Source organism: Zonotrichia leucophrys, chromosome 2, assembly GCF_028769735.1.
Source record: "Zonotrichia leucophrys gambelii isolate GWCS_2022_RI chromosome 2, RI_Zleu_2.0, whole genome shotgun sequence".
NCBI lineage: Eukaryota > Metazoa > Chordata > Aves > Passeriformes > Passerellidae > Zonotrichia > Zonotrichia leucophrys.
Window position 1 is genome coordinate 121,212,805 of NC_088171.1, and position 26,736 is coordinate 121,239,540.

Consider the following 26,736-nt stretch of genomic DNA (forward strand, 5'->3'; position numbering starts at 1 on the left):
TCCGGCGCGGGCGAAGCTCAGGGCCGGCAGCCGTTGGCGCGCGGTTTGAAGATGGCGACGGCGGCCCAGGGCGCGCCGGGAGTGATGGACGGCAGCGGCAGCTCCGTGAGCAGCTCCGTGAGCAGCTCCGTCAGTTCGGCCACGCCGGAGGCCCTGGAGGCTGTGGCCGCGGAGTGGATGCTGGAGTTCGCCTGCTCCTGCCTGTGCCGGCACTTCGCGGAGCAGAGCGGGGCGGAGTTCTGGCGGTGGAGGGACGTTGCGCAGGGTGAGGGGCGGTGGCGGTTCGGGCTCTGCGCAGCCGCGCCCAGGACAGCGAGTCCTGAGGGGCCGCAGGGGCAGCGCCCTCCTGCACGCCGGGCACTCAAACACTCATTGCCCATCGACCACCGTGGTCAGCAGCGCTGGGGGTGATGCTCAGCTCTGTCGGGGGCCTCAGGAGATCCCCGGGCTGTGAAGGGCAGGTGTAGTATCGGCAGCACTCGCACACGACAGCAATACAGCAGTGCTGGAAATGTTTCAGAGAACTATAGTCTGTCAGACTGAGATGAGATGAAGTGTGGTAACTGGGTTTTGAATGGAAAAATATATATTTAAAACGGGGAATAAACTTTAGAGTGAGAGTGGTTGACAACTAGAAGTAAATGTCTAAGACTCAGATAAATTTGATGGATTTTTGATGTTTTCTTCAGTGAGAAGCAGTTTTCCTGACGATACCAGGTTAGAGCTTTGGGGGATGTTTTGTCTGTGTTCATTTCTTGACTCAAGGGAACATAGCAGTATGACTTGTTTAAACTTGTGCAAAGAATGGAATACAATGGCACACAGAAGGATTACTAAGTAGGTTGATATGGGATATGGTAAGAAATCTAATGATAACTTACTACAGTACTTTGAATAGGAGGCTGCTAGATTAAATTATTTATGTTGCTTCTCGGTGTGTGGCCTTTAGACTGCAGCTCAGCAGGAGAATTGTACTGAGGTTTTGTGCAGGTGGGAAGCAGAGATACTGTCAATGCAAAAGCAGAGTGAAAAGATCTCCTGGGAAGACTGAGTGTTTTAGTAGAAACTATTAATAAAGTTGTACAGAATTCAAGGCCATGTGGAAATAACAAGTAATAGCAAATCTTGAACTTGCTCCTACTCTGTTCAGCAACAGAGGAAAGAGTTTGGCACTCTAAGATTATTAAGTCAATATTGTAGAAGTCTTTGGGAAAAGCTTAGCACAGTCATAAGATTGTAATAGAAAAGTAGGTGTGTTTTTTTCCGTAGAAACACAGAATTGTTACTCTTGTGACAAAGGGAGACCCTACAGAAATAATGATTGGCTGTCAACAAGAAAGTAAATTCAAATTGAAGTAAGTGCAGAAAGGTAGGAAGGCTGTGGTTCCAGATCATACCCAGCAGCTCCTTTGAACCCCAACTGTTCTGTGATTCACTTTTCATTTTGAATGGTTCTGTATTATGCTGTGAAGATGAATTACAATATCCAGCACATTAGCATAAGAAATTCACAGTAACCTGAATGATGGGAATAAGCTCATGATAGTTCCCTTTTTAAAATACGTAATAATCCTTGTGACCTTCCACCCTTGCAAGGAGGATTTTCCTTGTAAATTTACATTTCTGAGTAAGCTTTCCATGTAGCTTTTACTGCTTTATTTCTGTAAGTTGCTATAGCAACATGCTATACCAGTCTGTCTGTGGCTCAAGGTTTGTGGGCATTCCCTGGAAGTGCTCTTTGGAGCTGACAGCTGTCTTTTGTAGTACCCTACTTACCAAAAAAAAACCCCTACATTTAATACTATGGTCTTTGAATTGGATGAATATAAGCCTGTGATTAATTCTGCTGTTTCTTCAGAAAAGGATATATTCTTCTGGTCAAGCTCTTAAATATTATTTCAGTTGTTTTAGCAAGGAAGAATACTATTTAAGTGGGATTCATTGGTTTCTTGAGGAATTAGAAATTTAGTAAAATCTGGTAACACAGTGTCTACTATATATCTAGCCACACTGTGGCAGTGCTGGAGCAAAACTGACTTAACTTTTCTCTTCTTTTCCAGTTCTTATTAGTGGCCTCTCCCAAATACCTCCACATCAGAAAAAAACAGTCTATCTTTGTCAGCTTTTGATAAGAATTGCACAAGGAAAAAGCCTAGGTAAATACTCAGGTTCTTTTTTTCAAGTGTTTAAAAATACTTTGAACTGCATGAACTTTTGCAGAGGTAAATTAGAAATGTTTTCACATAGCCTTTACTATGCATATATATATATTTAAAATATAGATATAGCTATATATAAATAAATTGGATAAATTTCACTTTTTGGACTATCTTTTTTACACATGTGACTGAGCTGTCTGCAGCACTGGTGTTACTCTGTGCTGACTGACTTAGCTGCATGGAGTTTGAATGACCATATACTTCTTAAATTACCAGGCTTTTTTTGTCAGAGTAGTATCAACAAAAGAAATATACTGGAAAGACCTGACTGACTCTTAGTGAACAATACTTACAAGTTTAAAACTCAGGATATGTGTTCTTTTCTGCACATTTCACTCTAGAGATTAAAGTAGGACAGACAGCAGGAATGAGAAGGTGGATGAAAAGGATGTCTGCCCATGTTTCCTACGGAAGACTCTAAGATCTCAGCTGGCAGCAAGTCCTTGGGGCTCTTACTCACTCCATCTTCTGTTTGGCTGCATTTGCAACTTGTTGGTTTAGCCAAAATAATTTTGTTTTGAGTTTCTGGAAGACTAACTTCTTTTTATTGATAAAGCTCTTTGGAATGTAAAGACTTCAGAAGTAGTCTTGAAAGCATAAGCATGGAAGAAAAAAGTGTATTCTAGCCTAGCAATGCCGCAAAGTCTTGTTTTTATACAATTAAATTTCCTATGTTGTTTATCAGGTATTATGGCATCCTGATTTAGTTTAGCTTGGGAATCAAATTCTAATATTTGAAATAGTTCATAAAATTATTTAAAATAGTATACAAATTATGAAATTTTTGTCCTAATGCTCTAAATTGTATTATTGCATATAACACTTGAGAATATTACTTCACTGTGTGTTTTTCTTATCAGTGGAGAGTTATCTGTGTGGTGAGGAAGATTGCATGTGTATATGGAAAGCTAATGTATGGTAGCTTTGCTATTTTTCTAGTTATTAAAATATTTGATCTGTGATGATCACACAGACGAGGCTGTTTCAGCTCTCTAAGAGCTCAACGCTTTTGTTTCACACTATTAAACAATATGAAGTGTCATGTTACTTGAGACGTTTTTGTTTTAGTTATGTGTGTACATGCACATAATACTGTTTGAAATTTCATTGTTTGACATTGTAGTGGATAAAAAATAATTTTTCTCTTCATTATTGTGTAAATTGCTTACCTTCTGTCTGAAAAATACTTAATGAAAGGGATCAGTTATTAAGAGAGATTCTGCTGATACCATAAAATGAAGACATAAGTGAGGCTGTAGTTCAGTGAACATCTTGAATTAAGCCGACACTGCCATGGGAAAGAAGCACTTGTGCACCTGCCAGCTCCTCCTGCGTCTGTTACATTGGCACACTCACTTGTGCAGGTGTGCAATGACCAGGCTGGGAAACTGCTTGAGTGTTAAGGGGATGAATATTGGGCTAGACTAGATTTCTGCCAGAACTGGTCACTGATCCTTTGCTGGGAGTTTGCAAAACCTTGGTGTTGGCCCAGCAGTACAGTGGCATGGGGGCTTGCTTCTGCTTTTTAAGTGACACTCCTGTGTAGACCTGTTTGAGTTTCCCTCTTGGTTTAAGCACTTCAAATGCAACAGAAAGTTAAGACATGGAAATAGTGATAGACACAGGAAGAAAAAACAACTTACCATGGTGATTGTATTACAAAATTAATAGTATCAATATCAAATGTTGTGAAATCTCATGCTAAGTTTAATGCATTATTAATGCCAGACCAAATACCTAATTGCAAGTGGCATTTTAAGTGAACAATGATTAGCTGACATAATAGCCCCTGAAAATGCATCAGTAATGTTAGTAGCAAGGGTAGGAAGAACCAGTCTCTGAAAAGAAGACAGTTGCTTTGGGTTTCTTAAACACCTAAAACTTGAGGAAAAAGGAATTGAAATTGTATAGCACGTATTACTTTACTGCATATTACTGCATACTGTAATCTATTTAATTTTTTCCTTTAATTTTTATGAGTACTTTGGTTTTTTCTCCCTCTAAGGATTACAGTTTGAAAATGATAAAAGAATTTCACCTTTGGAATCTGCTCTGTCTTTCTGGACTTTACTTGAAAGGGAAGAAATTAAACTGGAAAAACTTCATGAAGAAATTCGTCGCTTGATTCAAATTCAGGTCTGTGTGACTTACTCATAATGCTTCAGGATGCTACCTACTGATTGGGAATGAGTAGCTGGAAAGCTGCCTGGCAGGAAAGGGCCTGAGGGTGCTGGTCAACAGCAGCTGAACAAGAGCCAGTGTGTGCCCAGGTGGCCAAGAAGGCCAATGGCGCCTGGCTGGTATCCAGAACAGTGCGGCCATCAGGACCAGGACAGTGATTGTCCCCTGTGCTCAGTGCTGGTGAGGCCACAGCTCAAATCCTGTGTTCAGTTCTGGGCCCCTCAGGACAAGAAAGACTTTGAGGTGCTGGGGAGTGTCCAGAGAAGGGCAAAGGAGCTGGGGAAAGGTCTCGTGAAAGGTCTGGAGCACAAGCCTTACAAGGAGCAGCTGAGGGAGCTGGGAGTGTTTAGCCTGGACAAAAGGAGGCTCAGGGTGACCTTGTTATTCTCTGCAACTGCCTGAAAGGAGACTGGAGCCATGTGGGAGTTTGTCTCCTCTCCCAGGTGGCTAGTGACAAGGATGAGAGGAAATGGCCTCAAGTTGTGCCAGGGGAGATTTAGATTGGGTATAAGGAAAAACTTTCACACAAAGGGTTGCACAACATTGGAACAGACAGCCCAGGGAATTGCTGGAGACATGATCCTTGGAAGTGTTTGAAAAAAACATGTGTATATGGCACTTGAGGATATGGTTTAATGGTGAACATGGTGGTGTGTGATAGGTTGATGGTTGGACTTGATGACCTTAAAGGTCTTTTCCAGCCTTAAAAATTCTATCTTAGTAAAACAGAGCCCTTTTTACCAAAATCTTGGGCTATTAGCAGACTGAACTGAATTTTCAGTTTTAGTACAGAGTAAATAGATCTGTACAGGGCACCTTTTTTATCTCATATAGTTCCTGTTTGGCAGTTTTTCAAACAAATTTTAACTGGTAAAATCTGAAAAAGATACCAATTGAAAAAAATTTCAAAACTAATTTCAGAACTAACTGTTAGAAGTAGATATGTGTCAGTAACTCTTAAATATATAAACTGAATTTTTGGAGTCTTAGAAAACTGTAGAATTGTGAATTCTCTTGCTTTTTCTGAATCTCAGGTGGAAAGTATTTAATCATATCTTTTAATTATATTTCTTGTAGATTGTGGCAGTCCATATGGAAAACAGGTATTTCAGGGAAGCTGCTGAAGTTCTTGAAAGGCTGTTCACAGACTCTGAATCAGATAAGGTAGTAACTTGTTTAAATTGCATTAAAAGGTCTTGACTTTCAGAGGAGAAAAAGGGGAGTTGGTTTCCAAAGCTAGCAAATCCTACCTGCATAACTTCAATCTCATTATTGTCTGTCCAGTCACTTTCATACCTATGTCTCTTTAGAATACAAAAGGAAATTTGTGGCCAGGATATTGATAGACAAATGGGATGATTTTTGTGGGAGTAAAATGCTTTTAGCAGGAGTTGTCTTTCATCCCCTCTTCCACTTCATATGAGGAGTGAGATGGCACTACAAATTCTGGGAATTTGATAGTGCTGACTACTAACAGCCAATTTGCAGATTTCTATTGTAGTGGACTCTGTCACCTCTGATTAGTGTTCTATATACCAAAGCATCCCAGGGAAGGAAAACTCATTAGCTTCTGTAGTACAGAGTGAATGCTATTATGCCTCTGACAGGAAAAGACAACATATATGTTGGGCCACCTCCTGGTTTGAAGTTGGCTGCGTCATTCAGAAAGTTGCAAGTTTGAGTGAATAACTCTCTAATATAATAGTTGGTGCATAACTCTCTAATATAATAGTTAGTGCACACACTTGAATTTGCTGGAGTAGAGAAAAGAGCAACAGAAGAACTGTAGGTGAAGAGAAGTTAAAAATGCTTCCTATATCCTCAACTGGTATATTAGGACACGTTTTCTATGTAAGTAGTAGCCTGTGTATAACTTACTCTTCAGATACACTTCCATTCAGAGCATTTGGATGTTTGGAAAGTGTAGATTGTGGTAATAGTGCTCAAATTCATGAATAAAAATGTAACCTATACACAGGCTGGATTGGCTTCTGTAAAATTCAAAGGGATTGGTAGACAAAATGAGAATTTATAATTATCAATATTGATGTATCCTTAATGCTGCTGTACTAAGTTTTCCTTCTCCTGAATACTGTACACCCCTTTCAATGGCAGTTTTTTGAGATAGCAAATGAGAAGAGAGAACTGAGTAATGGGTGGCTTTTTCTGAGTGTTTTTCCTCCACTGACAGCCCTGCTTTCAGTGTTATTCATAAAGGAAATGAAAATGTAAATCTCTGGTCAGTTACACTTGATCATTTATGAGCACATAAGGTAAATAACTGGCAAAATGTCTAGGTGACTCTAGAACTGTTTCAAACTGCAGCAGAACTGTATAGGGATATGCAGGAAACTGTATAATCATCATGTTGAGCTTTCTGTATTTCCTGTTTAGCATAGATACCAAGTTTGCTGCAGGATTGTGTTGTATAAAGCTGTGCTTTTCTTAGCCTTTAAGGGTGAAGCTGGCAACCATAATTAAAACCAAGGATCCATATGTTCCTCTTCTCCAAAGCTTCAGTTACAGTCTTTTGATAAGTAAAATCAAGTCTTACATTGAACTTTTCATGAAAGAAAATGAAACTAACTTCTTAATGCAGGTATGTTGAAAGTATTTTGAAAACTTTTGAAAAAATTTACCTGATACAGTTAAATAGATTTCTCCTTCCAAGGGAGTTGTTTAGGCAATATTCAATTACTGTATTAGATGAAAAGAAAACTTTGCCTTCCTTTAGATTGTCTTATTTTCAACCTTTTTGTTATAATTAATATGTCTTGGAGGAAGTTAGTAGGAAAGAGACTCCTCTTAAATATCTTCTATGAATGTTTTTCCCACAACTTTTTGATTAGAAAAATAGTTAGGACATTAGTGTAATTAAAACGAGAGCTGCTTAAGAGATGCAGTTCTGATATGGGACTCCTTTAAAAATGTAGCTTTATATTTAATGCTTATTTTATTTAAGCCTACATGTCTTCCCATACTAAAGATAAAAAAAATCAAGACCTGTTAATTTGAATAAAAGCTTTAGGAATGTCAGGGGAGTTAGGAGATAGAAAACTATTATTGCTGTTTTCCTGTAAATACAAATGTTCCTTACAAACAGTCTCGCTCAAAAGTGATTTAAAATTGGCAAGAACAACATTCCTTCTTCAGTTCATCTTCAGGAGGATTGTAAAGAATTTCTCTTATGTTTACTTCGTATAAAAGAATATTGAATTATTCAATTACAAAAGCACAGACGTCTAAAGGTAATAAGAAGCAAATTTTAAATAAACAATCCTGAAGTTCCTCTGTGTTTTTCATTCTCTTACCAGAGAGACTGGACAACTTATTACATACACTCAAAGTATAATACAAGGAATACTTTTTAATGGTTTCACTTGAATGTCAGTTTTCAAGTTTATTTTTCAAGGCTCTTTCTTTGAGTCTAAGAGGAAGTGGAGGCTTGGAGGTGTCAGAGAAGGCCCAGAATTCCATACTAACATGCCTAAGGCCCTCGCTGCCTGCATCCCCACTGCCTGCATGTTTGTCCTGCTGTCACCCACATTGCAAATCTTACTTTGAACAGTTACTCTGGCACATGGAGGAGAGAACTTTGTGAGGAATTCCCACTTCTGTGCAGCACTCAGGTCTCCCAGCAGTGCACCCTGTCTTCTCTGCAGAAGAACATTCTAGCTTTAACTGCTAATTTCTCTTTCTTCTAGTGCCAGATGTAGAAGTATAATCATAGAGTAATTTGGATTGAAAGGAATCTTTAAAGGTAGTTCAGTCCAACCCACAATAAGCAACCCTGCAGTAAGCAGGGACATCTTTAATTAGATCAGGTTGTTTAGAGCCCCATTCAACCTGGCCTTGAAGGTTTTCAGGGATCAGACATCAACCACCTTGCTGGGCAGAATGTTCCATGTTTTGCCACTCTCATCATAAACAAAACAAAATTCTTCCTTATATCTAATCCAAATCTACCCTCTTTTAGTTTAAAACCATTAACTCTTGTCCTACCTCTACAAGCCCTGGTAAGAGGTAAAGTCCCATCATTATTCAGTGTAGGAGGTCCTTTTAGGTACTCTATAAGGAGTAATGAATTACTACTTCCTTCTCTTGGCAATGGAGGAGAAATAATCCTAGTTTGTGGCTAGAAGTTTGAGCAGGATGTTAGAAATATTTTTTGCCAGTGCAAAAAAGGTTCTATTACAAGCCTCAAGTCTGCTTAGACATGTCTTTTGAACATGCTACATGTATGCTTTGTCCTGCCATGTGCTACAGAACTAGATAAACTTGACACCTGTCAGTTTTAGTTTCTAACCTAGTTATAAAAACCAGATTTGGAGTACTTTGATAGTATTTGCAGTCTCAGTTAAGTTCTGTAATTTACTTAACACATTCGTAAGTTCACTCATTATGCGACTATTTGTTGTATTTCTTTGTGTCCATATAAAAATCAGTTGCAGCTATGACTAAAATTTCTCCAAGTTATTAGTTGATAAAGATCTTTATGGATTTCAACTTAACATGCTAAAGTTGTTTTGAAACTACTTCTTTAATGTTAATACCTCTGAAATGTCTGTCAAATAAGCACTGCTAGTTCTAATAAAAAGTATGCATGTTAAACTTAGTGCAAACTCCTATCTAGGTGCTGCCTGGCTTTAATTTTAACATATCAGTTGTATTTCTCACAGGAAGCCACAAAACATGTGGTGTCTAAAGGATTGGGAGCAACAGCATTGCAGAACAGACCTGTGAAAGTCAATGAAAATGGCAGAAGTGATTTGGAAACAAAACATAGGTTTGTTATTAAGTATTATACTGCTAAGGGATGTACTTGGACAGTGACATGAAACTTGTAGATCAAAGAGTAGGTAAAAGGGAGGGGGGCACTAAATTCCAAATTGCTGTCCAATAGAAAATTAGTTACAAGCACATTCTCTATTTTCTTTAAATTTGTGTTCTTCTGTGGTTGTTACTTTTGGCATTTACATGAAAAAGCTCATCATTAAGTTTAATTATTTGTGAGGTTGCACAATTTGCAGTTTAAACAGCTGTCAGTCCATTATAATATAAGTACAAAAAAGACTTTGCTTTTTTAATGCTTGGTTGAACTCCTTTTAGTTCTAATTTCAGGCTATAGGTCATCTCAAGAAGAAAAAGAATAAGGAAATTTATTAAGTCTTGCATTTTTCTTACAGCTGAACCCTTAATGATGCTAGTGTGGAGGGAAATAGTTACATTGCTTCATGATTCTGACAGTGCAAACCTTCAGAACAATTACATGATTATTTTGGAAAATGCTAATATTCTAGATTTATCACCACTTGTTCAGGGTGAATAAATTGCTGGCTTTAGCTGGGATAGAGTCTCTATTTCTTCATTTTTGTACTTGGAATACTTGGCATCATTTAGTTAAGAAGACACTGATGCAGACAGTATAGAGGAAGACAAGTCATAAGATTTTTTTTAATTTGTTTTTTTAGAAGGGCAGCTTCTGACACATCTGAGAGATATGATTAAAGACTCGTTCAAAAATACCTATGGAAATAATTCCTAATGAAAAATAGAAGTGCAAAATACCTCTTATCTTCAACTTAAATGTCTTGGGGACAGGCTGCCCAAGGAAGTGGTCACATTACCAAACCTGATAAAGTTCAAGAAATATTTGCATAGTGGCCTTGGATACATGGTGTGAGTCCTGGGGATGTCTGTGCAGAGGTAAAAGCTGAACTCAGTGATCCCTGTGGGTCCCTTCCAACTCGGCAGATTCTGTATTTCTCCTCCAGGTATAGGGAGGCAAGGTTAAGAGGGTGAATGCATTGATGCAGTCAGTTATTGTATGCCACTGCTTCTACAGAGAAGATTCTTTCATTAAAATATTGTTGAATTATATAAATGGCAAGTTGCTGCCTAGGAAATAATTTTTTTTGTCTTTTCTTTTTAAGGTTGGTGAAAGAGAAACAGTATATCACAAATAAGTCATCTGGAGTCATAAAAAAACCCATAGCAAGGTGAAGAAATTTGTGTTATTGTTCTGGTCACAGACTTTTCATCAAGTACTTTGTATTTTTACTTCAGATCTGTGTTCTTTGCAGGAAATGTTCGGGACAGAAGCCCAAAGAGTGCAGAGTTCTTCAGAGTGAGTATTAGTTTATTTTTACAATTTCAAACGCTTAATCCAATCACATTGGATAGTACTTAAAAATAATGCAGAAATGGTTGTGGTGGATAAAAACACTCCAAGTTGTGTATGGTTTCTGCACAAATGCAGATTTGGTGGTTGCCATATTTACGAAGCTATGAAGTGGCTTAAGGTTCTCCAGCAATTAATTTTGCAAAATCATTGACTGTTTTCTGGTTTGCTTGGTTGGTTTACAGGACTTATGGTATCCTGTCCAAAAGAAAGCTGACAGCAGTACTGAAATTCATTTCTTTCTGAATTCTGTGCTAGATAACCTGATTGGGAAGGAACTGAAGAAGTTAGCTGATTGGAAAAACAAATTGTATTGTAAAATGTACAAAGTCAGGATGTTTGTGTGATTTCCTGGTATTACTTCTTAAAAACCTAACACAGATAATATAATAGTTATAAGTAAGTTCTTAAGACCATTAGCGCCCTCTTACCACAGCAAGATGATGTTATAGTTCCTGCACGAGGCCATGTTGTATAAAGAAGAACAAACTCTTAAGATGCCTTGAGTGCTTGTTGCAGTTAAAACCTGATAAATCTACTTGGAAATGATGGAATTTGTATACAAAGAATCATAGCTCTCATTGGTTCTTACTTCCCATTCTATGTAAAATGAAACTAGTGCATATAGTAAAAATGTTTTTACCAAAATTAAATGTTTTGTTATTATGTACCAATTTTTACCTAATAGTTTAAAATATTATTCTGTGAGCTCTATTGTATAGAAATTAGGGTGGGTTTTTTCAATAGTCTGTTTTTTGAAGCCCTTGGATTATGGCAAGGTTCATGTGTATTCATTTATAAAAGTATGTATGTAAAGAGACATTGAAATTTTCCCAATCTGTCAAAGCATATCAAAATAGTGTACATCTTGTCAGGTCTAAATAGTAAAATGCAAAACTGCTGCCTTGATGTTGACTCCTCTTTGTTTTGGATTTATGTTAACTGTCTTCTAGGTCTTACCAACATGCAAAATGTGGGACAAAACGAAGTTTCTTTGGCATGTAGCCGAAGAAGACAGGTTTGTACCTATTCTCTCTTCTAAACAGAGATAAAATGAATCAGCATGCACGGATTTTTTTTCCTCAGCTTTAATTTTTAAATCTAGTGCTTAGATTTAAGACTCTGTAGCTTACTCAAGCGCTACAGTTCCTGAAATTGTTACAGTCCCTTTCTTTTAAAGACAGGAAATATAACATATTTTTACTGTCTCAAGTACTGCTGTTGCTAATGCTTCCAAGGCTTTTATTTGTTGAAATACACCATTACCAAAGCTTAGTGTGAAATAAAAAATTCTTTCCACGGTTTGGATTAAAGAATTCAGGATGTCATTTGCCTGTGAGAATTTTGGGCAATTATCAGAGGCAACTCATTTTCCATCTTAAAAGCTTAAAAATTTAGCAGTTTTATAACTCAATACTTTTTTATGTGATGTAAAAACATTTACTTGGGAAACTGCTCTAGTTTGTATAAACCAAATGGTAGGGTCTTCTTATAATGCTACATTTCAAATGGTCCTTTGTGCACTCTTCGTGGGTAAGCCTACTTCATTGAATTATATTAAAATAACCCTACTGGGTTCACTAATGCTAGAATTCCCATTGATAGGATGTGCAGAAGTGTATGCCTTAATAGAATGCAATTTGAAGTTGATTTGATGTTGGGGTCTTTCAAGCTGATTTTTGATTATAGCCAATTTTCCTTCATGAGCATTCAGCATTTTATCATGGTAACTGAAGAAATTAACATTGAATATGTGTATTGCCATTGTTGGATTCCTCTTCATAATATCTCTTAGGAAGCAATGTGGAGTCTTTCTGTTTAGATTATAGTACAAGTTGACATCATATATCCATTTTGATGTGAGGTGTTTCATTTTCTGTTGTTCATTTTGATATTTCATTTTTCATATAACAGGGAAGACGAAATCTGTTTTGTTTTTTTTTTTTTTTCTGGAGGAGAGTTATACTTCCTTCTATTTCTTTAAGCATTTTTACTGAAGTTGATGTACTGATTACATCTTCAGTTACATGCTGTCCTCAAATGAGTTGAAGTCCTAATGAGACCTCATTCTTGAAGTTTAAGCCCCTATAAAGAGATTTTTCACTTTTTCACAAATCTCAGGAATAGTTAGATCACTGACAATCTGTTTAAAAGCTGCAGATAAAACCAGTGCCCTAAAAAAAAAAAGCATCACTTACTGGATTTGCCTTTAAAGACAAAATTACTTTATTCCTGCATATACTTGGATAGGTACCTTGTTAGGCAGTTGCTGGTAAGCATGAGCCCTTCCATCAAGCTTGTTTTCAACATCAAGAATTAAACTGTTTGGACCACAATGACACAGAGCTAATGAAAGCTTTGTAGTCACATATTTTTGTGCTGAGCTAGTCTGTTACGGGGTCACCTACAAGCACTGTGTCTAGGTCTAGGGCTTACACACACATCTTGTTAGAAAAAAATAGGAGTTGTTTGCTTAATTATGTTGTTAGAGTTCAGCCTTAATTGAAATATAAGGACTAAATTTGTAGAGAACTGCATCTGACAGGGGCATTGAAAATTTTAAGAGAACTTAAATGAAACTTAACATTCAGAACTGTGTTTCTTTCAACGCTTAGAAAAGTTGTAGGCATCTGCTCCTCTGTTATATTTATGCCTTACTCCCTACCACTAAAACCTCATAAATGTTTTATAGAAAGCAATGATAATTGGCCTTTTAAACAATAAATCTGCTCCTCTTCTTAATCATCTGGGTTATAAAATTGTCCACATGCATGAAAGAATGCAATGAATGTCAAGCTGTTGACTTCTAGAACTTCCTTTTCCATGTAGTCCCTCATTCAATGTTGGCATTGTTTGCTCTTGTTTTGTAAATGGCATTTCATTGCAATGGTTCAGTGCCCATTTTCAGCCTTTCATTGCAGTGTTTTCAGTTAGCTGCATAGAACAATCTGCAGTGCTATTGAAGGGACACATACTTTATTTTCTCATTCCTAAATTAGGGGATGCAAGTGTCACAGAATTTAGAGAACTGTTTGTACTCAATTTTATATCCAGCAATTATATGGCAAGTCCTTTGAGTTGTCTAAAATCTAGATGATACTTGATTTAAATTAGCAATGTGTCTGAAAATCTGAATGTTTAGAGTTTTGTCAGACTTGTATGGAATAAAAAAATCATATATTTAAAGCTGAAGGAGAAAAAGCTCTGACTCCGAGCAGAGTCCCCTAATGCATAAAGGAAGACAGGTTACTAGAGCAGAACTGACTCAAAGGAATAACAAGATCTTCAGATTTGTGAGCGAATGTCTTTACATTCTGCCTGGCTAAGTGAAGCTTGCTCTGCTGGTGTTCAGAGCTGGCCAGATGTCACATTGTTGCTGTGGACCAGGCACTGTGCTGATGTGAGCTCAAGCGTAGTGCTGCATTACGTCCAGGCTTTCAACCACTCCTGTAACAGTGCAGAGCTGGAATCTACATCAGTTCTGTCCCAGAAGGGACAGAGAGCTGGTCAGTGAGTGGGGCAGGGGGCAAGTTACTGCTCTGTTCTGTTCCTCACTGAAGAGTCAGTCCCTGATTTACCTGTAAAGCAGGCCCTCATTTATACAATAAATGGAAGAAATTTATTTTTTTAAAAAGCTCAATGTGAGCAATTAAAAATCAAAACAAGCTAAAAACATCCCTTTTAACAGCAAATGTAATTAATCATTGCAAGTAACAAGGGCTGTGATTGTCTCTTTTGATGAAAGTATTTGAATTATCTGGTGCTGTAGGTCAAGCATAACTGTGTTACTTGAATAAAGATTTTATTTAGTGAAGTTTTCTGGCATGCTCTGAAATGAGATGAACTACATTATTCCAATGGAATCTGTGGCCTTTTAATAATAGTAGAAAAAAAAGCTATTCACTGCTAATGTTGCAAAAGATCTGTGGAACAGGAAGAATTAGAAAAAGGAAGTATTTTTGATAAAGGGTAAACTACTTTAGTGAAGTTTTAGGTTCCTAACTGTGTAGAAATACAGTTGAACTACTATTACTTGTAATTCTTTCACTGCTTAGTGAAGTTTGTCAGTGATCAGAGTTTACTGAAAAGACCCTGATACTTGCATTAAGCTGGAATAAATCCAGCTTTGAGATTTGAAGTTTGGTCTTTATACACCTCAGTTTGCACTTTGTGTAGATGCCACATTTTCCCCTTTTGGAGAAAAACCAGGATACAGTTTTGATCTGTTACAGTTTTGAGGCTGAATGTTATCTAAGTTCCTTCCCACTCAGTGACTCCCCCTTGTCTTGCATGTCTGAGCCCTGCTGCAATTTTTAGAAGTTTAAATTAACAGAAGGGTGGAACGATGCAGAATAGCACTTAAAATTTTCACTCGGCCAGAGACTGTACTGATGATGCTTACAAGAGCAGAATCTTTCTAAGATCCCAAAGGGGTTCCATGTCATTAAGAAATAAATTTATTTTTTCCTCCTGTTTCCATGGATATGGGTTCTTGTGCCACTGACAGTCATATTGGCTGGGTGTTCCTGCTGCTCATCCTCCCTTTGTGCACAAGCAGGAGGGTATGCATTTGTGTAATGGCAGCAGCCATAAGATTTACATTTCCACTGGGTACATTATTTTCAGAGTTAAGTGATGTTTGTCCCCCTTTAATTCACATTTCCTTGCACTTACCAGATCTACTAGCTGGCTTTAAGCTGAGGCTATTCCTTTGCACCTGCATTTCCCTTTGTGCCCAGTTCTTTACAATTTTGAAGTTTTCAATTGTAAAGGATAGCCATAACATGATTCTGTAAAGTTCTCTTCTGCTCCATAGCCAATGCCATTTATCCATTTGATAACTGGAAGTGATCTGTTACTTATAGGAGGAGGTTTTATACATACTCTGGGAAACCAACCTTTTATTCCACCAAGCTATAAATTTTAGGCTGTAAAATTCAGCCATTTACAATTCTTATGGCTCTTGTAATGTTCTATAAACATTTTTTACTTCCAGTCCTGTTACTCCAATTAACCCAGGGCTTTATTAACACAGATCCCCTTTGGGAGCCCCCATAAAGCTCTAAAGGTTCAGTTAAAAATGTATCATTTATCTCTAGTTTCAAGATATGGTGCTCAAAAAAAACCCTCTGACATGTGTACTCTAACAATTAGAGAGCTGTTTGAAAGCTTACTTTTATATTTGCTATAAGCTCTCACATTAATACCTTTCTCTGTTCAAAAATCTGCTGTTTTTCTTGCCCTAGAAATGGACTCCAAAAGAAGACCTGGAGCTTAAACTGGGAGTAAAGGAGTTTGGAGTGGGTAACTGGGCTAAAATTTTAGCCCATGGTGACTTCGACAACCGAACAAGTGTCATGTTGAAAGACCGGTGGAGAACATTGAGCAAGATCAAACAAAGTTGATTTGGACTACAGGAACCAACTCTTCTTGACCTTTCCCTACATAAGGACCTACTCTAGCTTTTCAGAATAACATCTTATTTTAGTGTCAGTGTGTCCAGCAGTGCTGCTGACATAAAACATGAAACAGAATAGTAATACGTGTAAAACATTTGTGTAAGCTCACCTACTCTGGTAATGATGACTTAAATGTAAAGTCTGGCCTTTTTTGCTACATGCAATAACAGATAACCTAGATTCTGAAATGTGAAAATGTTTGTAGTGATTTAAGAAATGTCTGTTATGTAAATAGGGGTATTAGATCTGACTGGCAACATTTTTAGTTTGATGGAGGCTAATAAAAAGTCAAATGTTCTGTATTTTTAAAGGGCTGTATCACTTTTTAGATTGACCTTTTCATTATTTTACTTCCTGCCATATAACCCATTCTAATTTGTTTTGCTTCACTTTGAAATTTAGGTCAGACTTGACATTTCTATAAGTTTTACCAAAAAGTATGTATGTATTAGTATTGCTAATTTTCTGAGATGATGGTTTGTTGGGGTTTTTTTTCTGCAGTTAAAAAGCGTAAATTCATATAATATTTTTAAGTAACAAAGGGACTGGTTAGTTTTTTACATGGAAAGAAACCCTATTACACTAGCACTTAGCATTTCTTGGTTAGCTTGTGACACCTACCTTGTCTTGATCAGTGCCTTCTTCCAGACCAGCAGGAAAGGGAAAGCGCAAAAACACATGGCCAAAGTGGGGCTCAGTAATGAGTCTACACTGTCAGTGACAGCAAAGATACATTTTAATGGAGGTCACTATCAAGGTCTCTGCTGGCCACTGCAACTCTCCTGCTCATGGGAGACTGGGACAGATGGATGATGGCACTAGCCTCTATCTCTGGATTCAGATCATTTGGAAGAGATTTCCACAATCTCAGAAAACTCATGCATTCCACTGTCATACTGGTGTGAATCTAGTGACTTGAACTAACATAATACAGCATTCTTTTAAGAGCGAAATCCCCTGAATTCAGATATTTTCTGTACTTTTTTTTCATGGCTAAGGTTTTTATTTTCCAAGAACCTTTTAAGAACAAGCACCTGTCTGAATTGGTCATATTAAAACAAAGCTCTCTGAGCTACTTTTCCCCATTAAAAAGGAAAACATATAGTTATGAAGTCTGAAACATTCAGAAAGTATTAAAATAATCTCTGCTTTCTGTTTTGGAGGCTTGCATTCATTACAATAAAATAGTAAAATGCAGTTTAAAGGTTTGTTTCACAACACACTTTTTGTGGACAGAACCTCAAGCAGATCACCTTCCTCATTCTGGCTAACAGACTCTATGGCTTCTCCTAGTAAGTCTTTATGCTGTATGGAGAGATGCTGCCTATCTTAACAGGATATTTTCTCCACCTGCATAGCAGTCTTGCCTGTGCTCAGCTGTTGCAGGTTCATATGTTAGTCATTGTAGATGAGCATTTTTAACTAGTAATAAGTAATTTTTTTACTCTTAGCCAAGGCCTTAGTCACAAGGTCTTGTCTAAGTTCATCTGCCAGAGAAGTTACAATGTGTATTACTGACATGAAGTTCTGAGGAGACCAATTCCTTAACAATGCTGTCTGGGTCTATGTCTTCATGAAGGCTGAACGTGAAAACTGCAGGGTAGAGGAAGAATACTTACAAAATTATAGTGTAAAAAATTGTCTAGATGATATGGACAGTAACAAAGTACCTAACCTGAAATCAGTTTTAGCTTTCAAAAACTTCATTTTTATTCTCCCTTGCTCTTAAATGTTGACAGTAACTATTCTCAGACTTGAAAATATTTGACTGGCTCACTACTGAGCAGGAGCATTGCCTGGAGACAGGGCTATGGCCAGTAAAGATGGAGAACTAAAGGAAAGCAATGACTATGGTTAGAAACATTAGCTCTTTAATTACAAAAGAGAAACATGGTAACATGCTTCTAGTGTTCTAATACAGAGATCAGTTTTTGCATTTTGTATTAAGGCAAAGAGAATTTCCTGAAATGATTCTGCTGAAGTCCTGACTCATTTAAAATTTGTTAAGGCTCCAGAAATGCAGCAGAAATATATAGATTTCTTGGCATTGGTGTTAATTTTCTTTGTCTTTTTGTTGCAATTTTAAAGGCCATTTAAACTTTCATGTAAAAATAAAACTATGCACCAGGGGACAGGAACAGTGGTCCAGTTGCCGGATCTTCTTCCAGGTTCCTTGGCACTGAGAGTTGCCAATTGCTTCCCAGTGTAGGATTTTATCTCTGAAATGAGAATAAATATGAAATTAGAGGAGTAAAGCTGTGTATTTAGTGTTTCTGGATTGTGTTGTATAAAATGTCAGAAGATTTAATCATGTAAGACTTTACTAAACTCATCTAGCTCTTAAAATGCTTTCTGGAGCAGACATTCTATTACTAAGTGGAATATCCAGGATGGTGGGTTGAGCAGCTGGTTGTACAGGTATTAAGTAGTATGCATATTAATAAATGTATGGATCAAATAAAAATCAGTTCTGAATAATAAATATCTACTTTAATAATAAATATCTGCTTTCACAATTACTTTTCTAAAAACCAGGTATTATATGCTTGAGGGGAGTACCAATCCACCACTGTTAAATCTGCAGTCAGATTTGGACTATGGCAGGAAATACCTTTTTTAAGTAAAAGTGCACACAACTGTAAAAAGTCCTCTTCCACTACACAAATTCCATCACTTCTTCACAACAGTGAATAAAGCATTAAACTCTTATGTTAAAATGACTTCACAATTTTATCTAGGTTTTAAAAGCAATTTCTGTGAGAAGCAAAAGGATAAAACTTCTGAGCTCTACAAACGGTTTGAGCTGTTCCATCTTTTAGATCCATTTAATGCATCTCTAATGAGATACCCTGAGCAGTCTGGCTCACCCGTGTGCGCCGTGGCCGTCCCCGGAGCAGCGCCGCGTGGCCGGGCCCATGGCCGGTGGCTGGCAGGCCACGCACACGGTGTGGCCCTCGCGCAGGTACTGCATCCAGCGCGCGTGCGGGCGCGTCTCCAAAGCACAGTGCTGGGAAAGGGATTCCGTCCGGAACTCCACGCAGTATCTGCTCCGGAGGAAAAGCACCAAATCATGAGAGATCAAGCACGAGCGAAGTAGGCACTTTGAATGGACTTACATATCGTAAGGGTGGTTGGTGCAAATTAGACATCGTTGTTGCTAACAAATCTCCTTCTGACCCTAACCCAATCAGTGGATTCTTAGAAACATTATGCAAACTATTTCTCACTCTATGCCCCAGTCCAGTGTTTAATGTATAATCTCACTTTCTGGTAGTGTTCTGTATTCCTAAATTATTTTGAAAAACAGATCTCAGTAACCCATATTTTTTCTTCTATGCTGCTGAAAGAAAATGGAAAAGAGACTAGGAATATCAATGAGTTTTATTGTTCTAGGAAAAATAGCACAGGACAAAACATTACAGACCCAGTAATAGCCTAATTTAAACTTCATTACCATCTCTACTGGTAACTAAACAAAATTTTTTACTGCTTGTGTCAAACAGTTTAAAAAAAAAGGTCTCTTGAGACCAATCCCATTCAGCCCATGTTGTTCAGAGACCTACATCTAATTTCTCAGACTTACACTTACAATACATTCAGCTTTGTTTTAGCATTGTTTACTGCTGGCTTTCAAAAGCAGCTATCATCAGACCTGCCATGATCCCAATGTCTAATTCAGGACAATTAGCAAGTAATAAACAATATGTAGAACATGCAAATAAGCTGCGGGAGAGAAAACCAGTACAAGCCATAGCTTATTGTTTAATGATTGCAAATTTAATTACATTTTTCTCTGTAGACAGCTGTTTTCTGCTGAACAAGATGACCCACATACATATGATAAATAGATTACCCTGCTGCTTCTTTGTCTGAAGGCCAGAGAGAAGATGCTGCTCGTCTTTTTCTTTCTTTACCGTATTCAGAGGTAGTTATGAAAGCAGGGACTGAGGAAAAAAACAGTTATGGTAAAACAGCAAGGCACAGCTGAGTCATATTGCAATTCCTGTAACAGTGGGTGAAGGAATCAGGAACTTGTGGACGGTGATGCTAGCTCACTTTATTGAAAAAGTGATAAAATGTTGGCAACATTAGACCTCAACCCCATTCCCTACAGCTAAGCTCTCTTTATTCAGAAAAAAAAAAATCTAATAATGCATGCTATCTAGCCAGTGAGGAAAGAGGATGTACTGGAATCCCACAAGGAGTACTATTTCCTGTTTCATAGTGAATTTGTGTTCTAACTTCGCACAGAGATAATTTGATACTTAGATTCAGTTGAAGGAATGCACACAGCATAGTTGTTTGCACAGAAATTAAGAAAAGCTAGAGTAGAAAAACAAATTATTGAATAAAAAGCAATATGTCAGTAGAAAGTTCTAAATTATAATTTTAACCAGCTAACTGCAGACAGATGCTTGGTTTTTTGCCGTTCATTGACATCAGTAAAATTTGTGATGGCTGTGATGGACACAATATACAGCAGAGAGATGAAATTGAGAATACCATGCTCGTGGCCACAGTCCTCCCCCTGGTAAGTCAGGTACTCCAGGCAGCCAGCCTTCTCCTCCAGAGCTGGGCACGGCTCCCCACCGTTTTGAGGCTCCTGTTGTACATAGCGCCGACGGACCCGCAGCCCAGGATGACATTGTTCTGCACAGCCACTCCAATGACTCCACTCCCCCACAACACAGGGAATAGCTGCAAAGCAGTATTAAAACATTATCAGTGGTCAGGACTTCTGTTTTTATCCTAATTGCTCTCAAAATCTTGAGATAATCAGATTATTTTGAAGGGGTTTTTGTTTGGTTTGGGTTTTTTTACTTTTTCTTTTCTAATTTTATTTATATGGGTTTGAATGCTCTTCTGGGATTTTGCATACTCAAATTGAAAGTTCAAACCTGCTTGCAATGCTTGGCTCCCTATTACATCCCTTGTCCACAAAGAAACAGCTGTGGGGCTCTTCTGTACCCTCTTCTGAAGCATGAAGCATTAGCCTCAAAGGAGACCAGTTCATGGATTACCTACACCAGACTGGTCTGATATTCTTTGGCAGCTCCTACACCACTAGATTTTGCTTAAAGGCTGGAACATTAAACAGCATCATGCTTGATTCCCTTCAGATCAATTTCTGTCTAATTTTTCTTCAACACTTACTGTATCCACTGCCACCTGTTTTAACACAGGTCCTGCTCATATCCAACTACAGAACAGTCCACTGGATATTTGAATTTCAATTCTCATGGATCACAAACTTCCTCTGAACTTGGTCAAAAATTCTGGGGAAAGTACCATTATTTCTAAAGTAAACTTTGAATTATAAGAAACTGCATTTCCCTCAGGGAGGGAAGAAAAGGTTTTGTGTGTCATTCCCATAATACAAAAACACGTGATAGATACCTTATTCCTGAGTGAGAAGCTACATAACACAGAAGTCTTCACTTCGTTTTTCCATTAAATCAATACGCAACTGTAAAGAACATACAGCCATTTTACTTCTTCATGAAACTGCTTTCCTCAGCCTCATCTCCAGGAACATCAAGTCCCTGTTTTTGAAAACTGTATAACCTAAAAATTTTCCCTTTCCCTAGCAGTTAGAATGAATACTACAACTTTTCAAAGCTTCACTGCAGGCTGCACCCTGAGGGGTTAGATCAAGATGATCTCTGGATGCTCACTGACGGAACAAACACAACCTCTCCATCTGGGAGCTTCAAATCTGCACAGCTGTGCCAGGAGGAGCCATGAAAGAGTAGATAAGAAAAATGTCTCACACATAGGTATCCATCAAGTGGAAGAGTTCTCTGAGGATAAGCAATCATTTCCCTACACGAGTCATCCTCAATTTGTGGCCTACAAGGACATTTAATCTGACTGGTGATCCATTCCCAGTAGCCTTTTTTCCAGCAGGCCACCTGGTAGGTGCTCCAGGTTAGAAAAAACATTATCATCAATAGGTGGGCTATCTTAAACTGGTTATGGATTGTTTTGGGTCATGCTTCTCATTATTTAGTTAAATAAAACTTTTCACTTCCCAGGTGTACTATTTCTCATTAGCTTTCAATGGAACATATCACATGCTTTCAATTTTTTTCTGCATTTCCGAATTCCAATTTAAATCCCCATGAAGATTTACATTTTAACCACTAGTCACATCCTTGTATCAGTGTTGCAGGAAAGTGATGGGACCAAACTAGTCTTTCAGGAAAATATTTTATGCCCTCTGGGATTCTGCCAGTACAAGACACTGGGAAGGAAGAGTAGAATATGATAACCTCCTTGGGGTTTGTGACTCTTCTCATAAAACATAAAAATTGCAGTGTTTGCTCTGTCATTACATCTCTAATTTCTTGGACCCTTACCAATATCATAAAGCAGATAAAACCTCTAAAACCTCTGAAAAAGGCTACTTGGCAGATGTCCTTACCACTTCACTAAAATTCCCTTCCTCTGTTCTCACTGTGCACCAGCTGTTCTGACCAAACTCGCCCACTTTTGAGAGCCCTGAGCACCAGGTGTATTGTGGCTGAGGGTGCTGCATCCCACGCCCTGAGGAATTCCACTGATACAGAATCACAGGGCTGCCCTGGGTATTGCGACACCAGTTGTCCATCCTCCTCAACAATTAGTATTCTCTGGTGTTTTCCTCTACTTACTGAGGAACACCTTCCCAGACAGCTCCTGAGTATGATTTGTGCTGGACAATCACAGAAAAAGCCTCCTTTGGCACATGCAGACACCTGACACTGCACCACAAAGTCCTTGACTCCACTTGATTTATGGTACAAGCACAGATTTCAATGTCTGATCACACACCCTAGCTCTACCCAAGTATCCAAAGGACAGTAAGTATCCAGCCTGTTTCCTTATCTATTGATTCTCTTCCAAGTTGGCTACATGAATGACCTGCATAAACAAGAATTTCCACAGAACTTTAATCCCATTTTAGCACCTTGATATGCAGATAACATCAGTCTAACATCAAATTTTCCATGAAGAAACTCCCAAAGGGACTAAGTGCATAACAAATAAAGCGATGACTTCATGTCTTACTGGAATCAAACCAAGCTGACAGTTAAATATTGGTCATCTGCAGAAATATATGGTAATTTTATGGTTATCAAGACTTAGAGTAAGAAGGATGAATTGCCCTAGTCATGTGGAAAAATAAGAATATTGGGTTGCTAGAATGGAATTTAGGCAGTGAGATAATAATGTCGCTCTTGCAGTCAGTACCCAAAAACTGTTAAGGGACAGTGGATTGATTTTGTGCCTTGCTGGAAAGATGTCAAATTCCTCAGCATGACAGAGACTGGGTCCATGAGCTGACATAAAAGGAATGGTGCCATCTCTTGACACACAAAAAGAAGTATTAGGGATCCATAGCTACATCTTTATAGATCCCTCTCTGTGCTGCTATTTGCTCAGCTTAGTTAGCACGACGATTTTAACTATGTTTAATGGTGATTCCTTAAAACAACGGGGAGGATGCAAGTCAAAGGAAACTGAAGGAAGGGATTTGTTCTCAGGTACCTGCCAAAATGTGGAAGCTAATACAACACTTGAAATTAAAAAAAAAAAAATCACAGAAAAAAAAATCACAGAAAAATTACATTGCTATGTTATGAAAGACAGCTTGAGTAGCAAAAACTTTGGTTTTGTCTTCCATTTGCAGCACTATGAAACACAGATTCTCAGAAATCTTTGATTTCTGAGTTAAAGTCTATTTAATTTTTTCCCATCTCTGGAAAAAGAAAAATGGAGGATTGTAGTATGTTCATTGCACAACACATATTGTAATATGTAAGGATCTCCAGCTTTTCTCAGAGTAACCACTTTGATTCAAATGGTGAGCTGATTCCTTTCTCAGTCTTTCTCATTGGACAGTAGTTCTAATTTAAAACGCTATGTACAAAAATATTCTTTCTTCAAAAACATTCTTCATTTATTCAAAAATATTCTTCATTGTTAGAACTATAAAGAAGTTTATTTTAAAACTCTTGAACTTGGGTTCAGCAGTCCATGAACTTCTGCTGAGCCATCTATTTATAAAGTACCAAACCTACAACGATTTTTAGACATGACAGAATTTAACCCTGCCGCTGGCAGCTTTAGGATGTTCGTTCTTTCAGAGGTTTCTTTTATTTTGGAGCGTTGATTGTATGATTCCTTACACTCTTGCATCCTAGCATCTCTTGATAACTTACACTTGAGCCACTTTAAACTTTCCCCAGAGGATGAAATGTCATTTCTGCAGGCACTGAAATCATGAGTTGTGAACAGGATGACAAACAAGCAGTAGCATGAGAACCATTGGTCCCCTTTCTTCACATTTCTATTTTAAAGTTTTGAACTCTACATTTAAAACAATGAACTATGCCAGTGAACACCCCTGGTGTCATTAAACATGTAGATTTTAACAAGACGCAATGGGGAGACCTCAACACCCAATAGGAATAACACCCAATAGGAATAAAAAAGAGTCTAACATTTTCAGCCACACTTGTGTAAATCAATAAAAACTTCCACTGGAACTATTTAGAATTTCTGTCTATGCAGAATACAAGCTAATGACTACTTGCCATACAGAGTATATATGATAATTTGCCTTTAAAAGAACAACTTCTCATAAATTTAGAATTGTGGATGTATGAATTCCAGGACCACCTTGCCAGGGTGCCAGAATTCTGCCCTCCCATGCAACATCCATGAATGCAAAATGTGCCGCTCCCTCTGTTTGTGTTTGCATTGGTGCTTGCACAGCTGGGCAGCAAGGCAGTGCAGGGAGTCAAACCGGGCAGAAACAGGCAATAGGGAGAACAGAAATAGTTCCCTGTGAGCTTAGCTCCCTGAACTGGGCCACCAAAGACTGGCAAATTCCAGCTCTGGTGCAGGAGAGGCAGTGAGACAGGGAGGCTCCACTGGAACTCATCTTCCTGACTGGATCTAGGGCACTCACCCCCTACACAGGGTGCAAGCGTGGTGTGCTTATATTGTAGACATACAATGCCTTTCAAGGCAATTACCCCTGAGCCTGAGACAAAAAAAAAAAAAAAATCTTGATAACAGCAGGGCATCATCAGGTGCCAGAGAAGTCATGGTAATGAAAGTGTTCAAACTAGAACTTCTCAAGCACAATCTTGAGCTTCTTTTTGAAGAATTTCAGCTCTGTTTTAATGCTAACACTATGCATGTTCATCAACTCTCTCCTTTCATGCTTAAATAATAATTTTATTTACTGAAAAGATGCAATATGCTGTGGCTGTAGGACAAGCATCTTGACATTTCTCCCTCTAGTGACTTTCCTGAAAGAAAGAACAATCTATTTGAAAAATGCTGATTTCAAAAATGCTACCTTCTGTCTTACTTTGTGGTGCATTTTTTCCCTTCTGTTACTCTGAGGAGATTATTTAGCTGTGGAGGAGCTGACCATGCTCCTTCTATAGACCTGGGGTCATAGTTCTGCTCTGCTGAGTTCTTCTGTGCAGTTCTACACCCCTTAGGATGGGTCTACACCATCTGAGAATTGTACTCTCCCTTCCCAGTCCAGGCAGATGTAAGCCAACTTGGGTCCCAAAGCTATGTGGCTATGTCAGCCTGGCACTGAGCCTGCTAAATACACCCTAATTAGCAGGACTGTGCAGCAGAGGCTCATGACTTTTTGGCTGAGACTGGCGTGCATCCAGCCAGCTAGGAAGAGACATTAAGCTGACCGAGTATTCGTACTGCACCTGCAAAGCAAGGTCTGTGTCCTGCATCCCAGGGCACAGAGAGGTCTTCAAGTTGTGAAGACTGCAAAGGGTAGAAATCCCACAGAAAGAGGCACTGTGAATACCTACAAAGCAGACAGTTTGGTAGGACAGGGATAGTTTTCCCTCCTTGCCATTGCTCACTGGGAGGCTTTGCCATTCCCCAAGAGCTGGCAAAGGACCCTCTCACTCATGCTCCTGTGCTTAAAGCCTTTGCCTTCACAGTAAATTCCTGCGGGTTCATGCTCCTGGACAAAACCTCACCGTGGGGACTTCCCCAATTATTTCACTGATATTTGTTTGTCAGGATGTGAGGAATCAGCTGAGAGACACAGGGGTGCTGAATTAATCTCCCCGCTGTCTCTGCAATCGCACATCCCCCCCTGCAATCAATCTGTGTTTGGGACTTGCCGGAGTGAAAAGTAACATATTTTAGAGGGAAAATAACTTCAGACTGTCACTGTACTACAGCTGATCCGGAAACCTTTTCTCTCTAGTGGGAGAAGAGTCTCAGTCTCCCTTCCTGAGCCAGCCTGGTGCCCGGCTGGGAAAGGAGGAATCTGGCCCCCTCGCAGCCCTGAGCCCATGCCCGCCCGAACGCAGCGAAACCCGCACCCCGCGAAGCCCCGGCACGCAGCCCCCGGGCCGGGGAGAGGCCAGAGCCGGGCCGCGGGGTCCCGCCGGCCGCCCAACACCGCTAACCCCTGCCAGGGCCGGGGCCGGACGCACCTACCCGGGCACGCCTGGCCGTGGTCGTGGCAGCAGTCCCCGGCTCGCCGGCAGCCTCCGTCGCAGTAGCAGGTCCCGTAGCCGCCTCCCTCCCTCCAGCCCTCGCCGACGCAGGTGGCATCCCGGCCCTGGCAGCACTTTCCCTGGCAGCTGCCCCCGGCCCCGCTCCCGGCCCACAGCAGCCCCAGCCACAGCGCTCCCGACAGCGCCGTGCTGCCCAT

General features: G+C 39.0%; 2 protein-coding genes across 2 annotated transcripts; one reads left to right on the forward strand and one right to left on the reverse strand.

The window, feature by feature from the left end:
• Positions 1–45: 45 nt before the first annotated feature.
• TERF1 (telomeric repeat binding factor 1) lies at positions 46–18,541 on the forward strand. The gene is made up of 10 exons (XM_064703552.1): positions 46–265; positions 2,061–2,156; positions 4,225–4,355; positions 5,478–5,564; positions 6,850–6,999; positions 9,080–9,186; positions 10,334–10,399; positions 10,484–10,527; positions 11,535–11,599; positions 15,828–18,541. Exons 1-10 carry the CDS (start codon positions 52–54, stop codon positions 15,984–15,986), a joined length of 1,119 nt encoding a protein of 372 aa, XP_064559622.1. The 5' UTR covers positions 46–51; the 3' UTR covers positions 15,987–18,541.
• SBSPON (somatomedin B and thrombospondin type 1 domain containing) lies at positions 18,119–26,736 on the reverse strand. Its single transcript, XM_064703553.1, has 5 exons — positions 26,520–26,736; positions 20,544–20,738; positions 19,894–19,984; positions 18,908–19,084; positions 18,119–18,259 (listed from the first exon to the last, which is right to left on the reverse strand). The coding sequence occupies exons 1-5, from the start codon at positions 26,734–26,736 to the stop codon at positions 18,142–18,144; spliced, it is 798 nt and encodes a 265-aa protein (XP_064559623.1). The 3' UTR covers positions 18,119–18,141.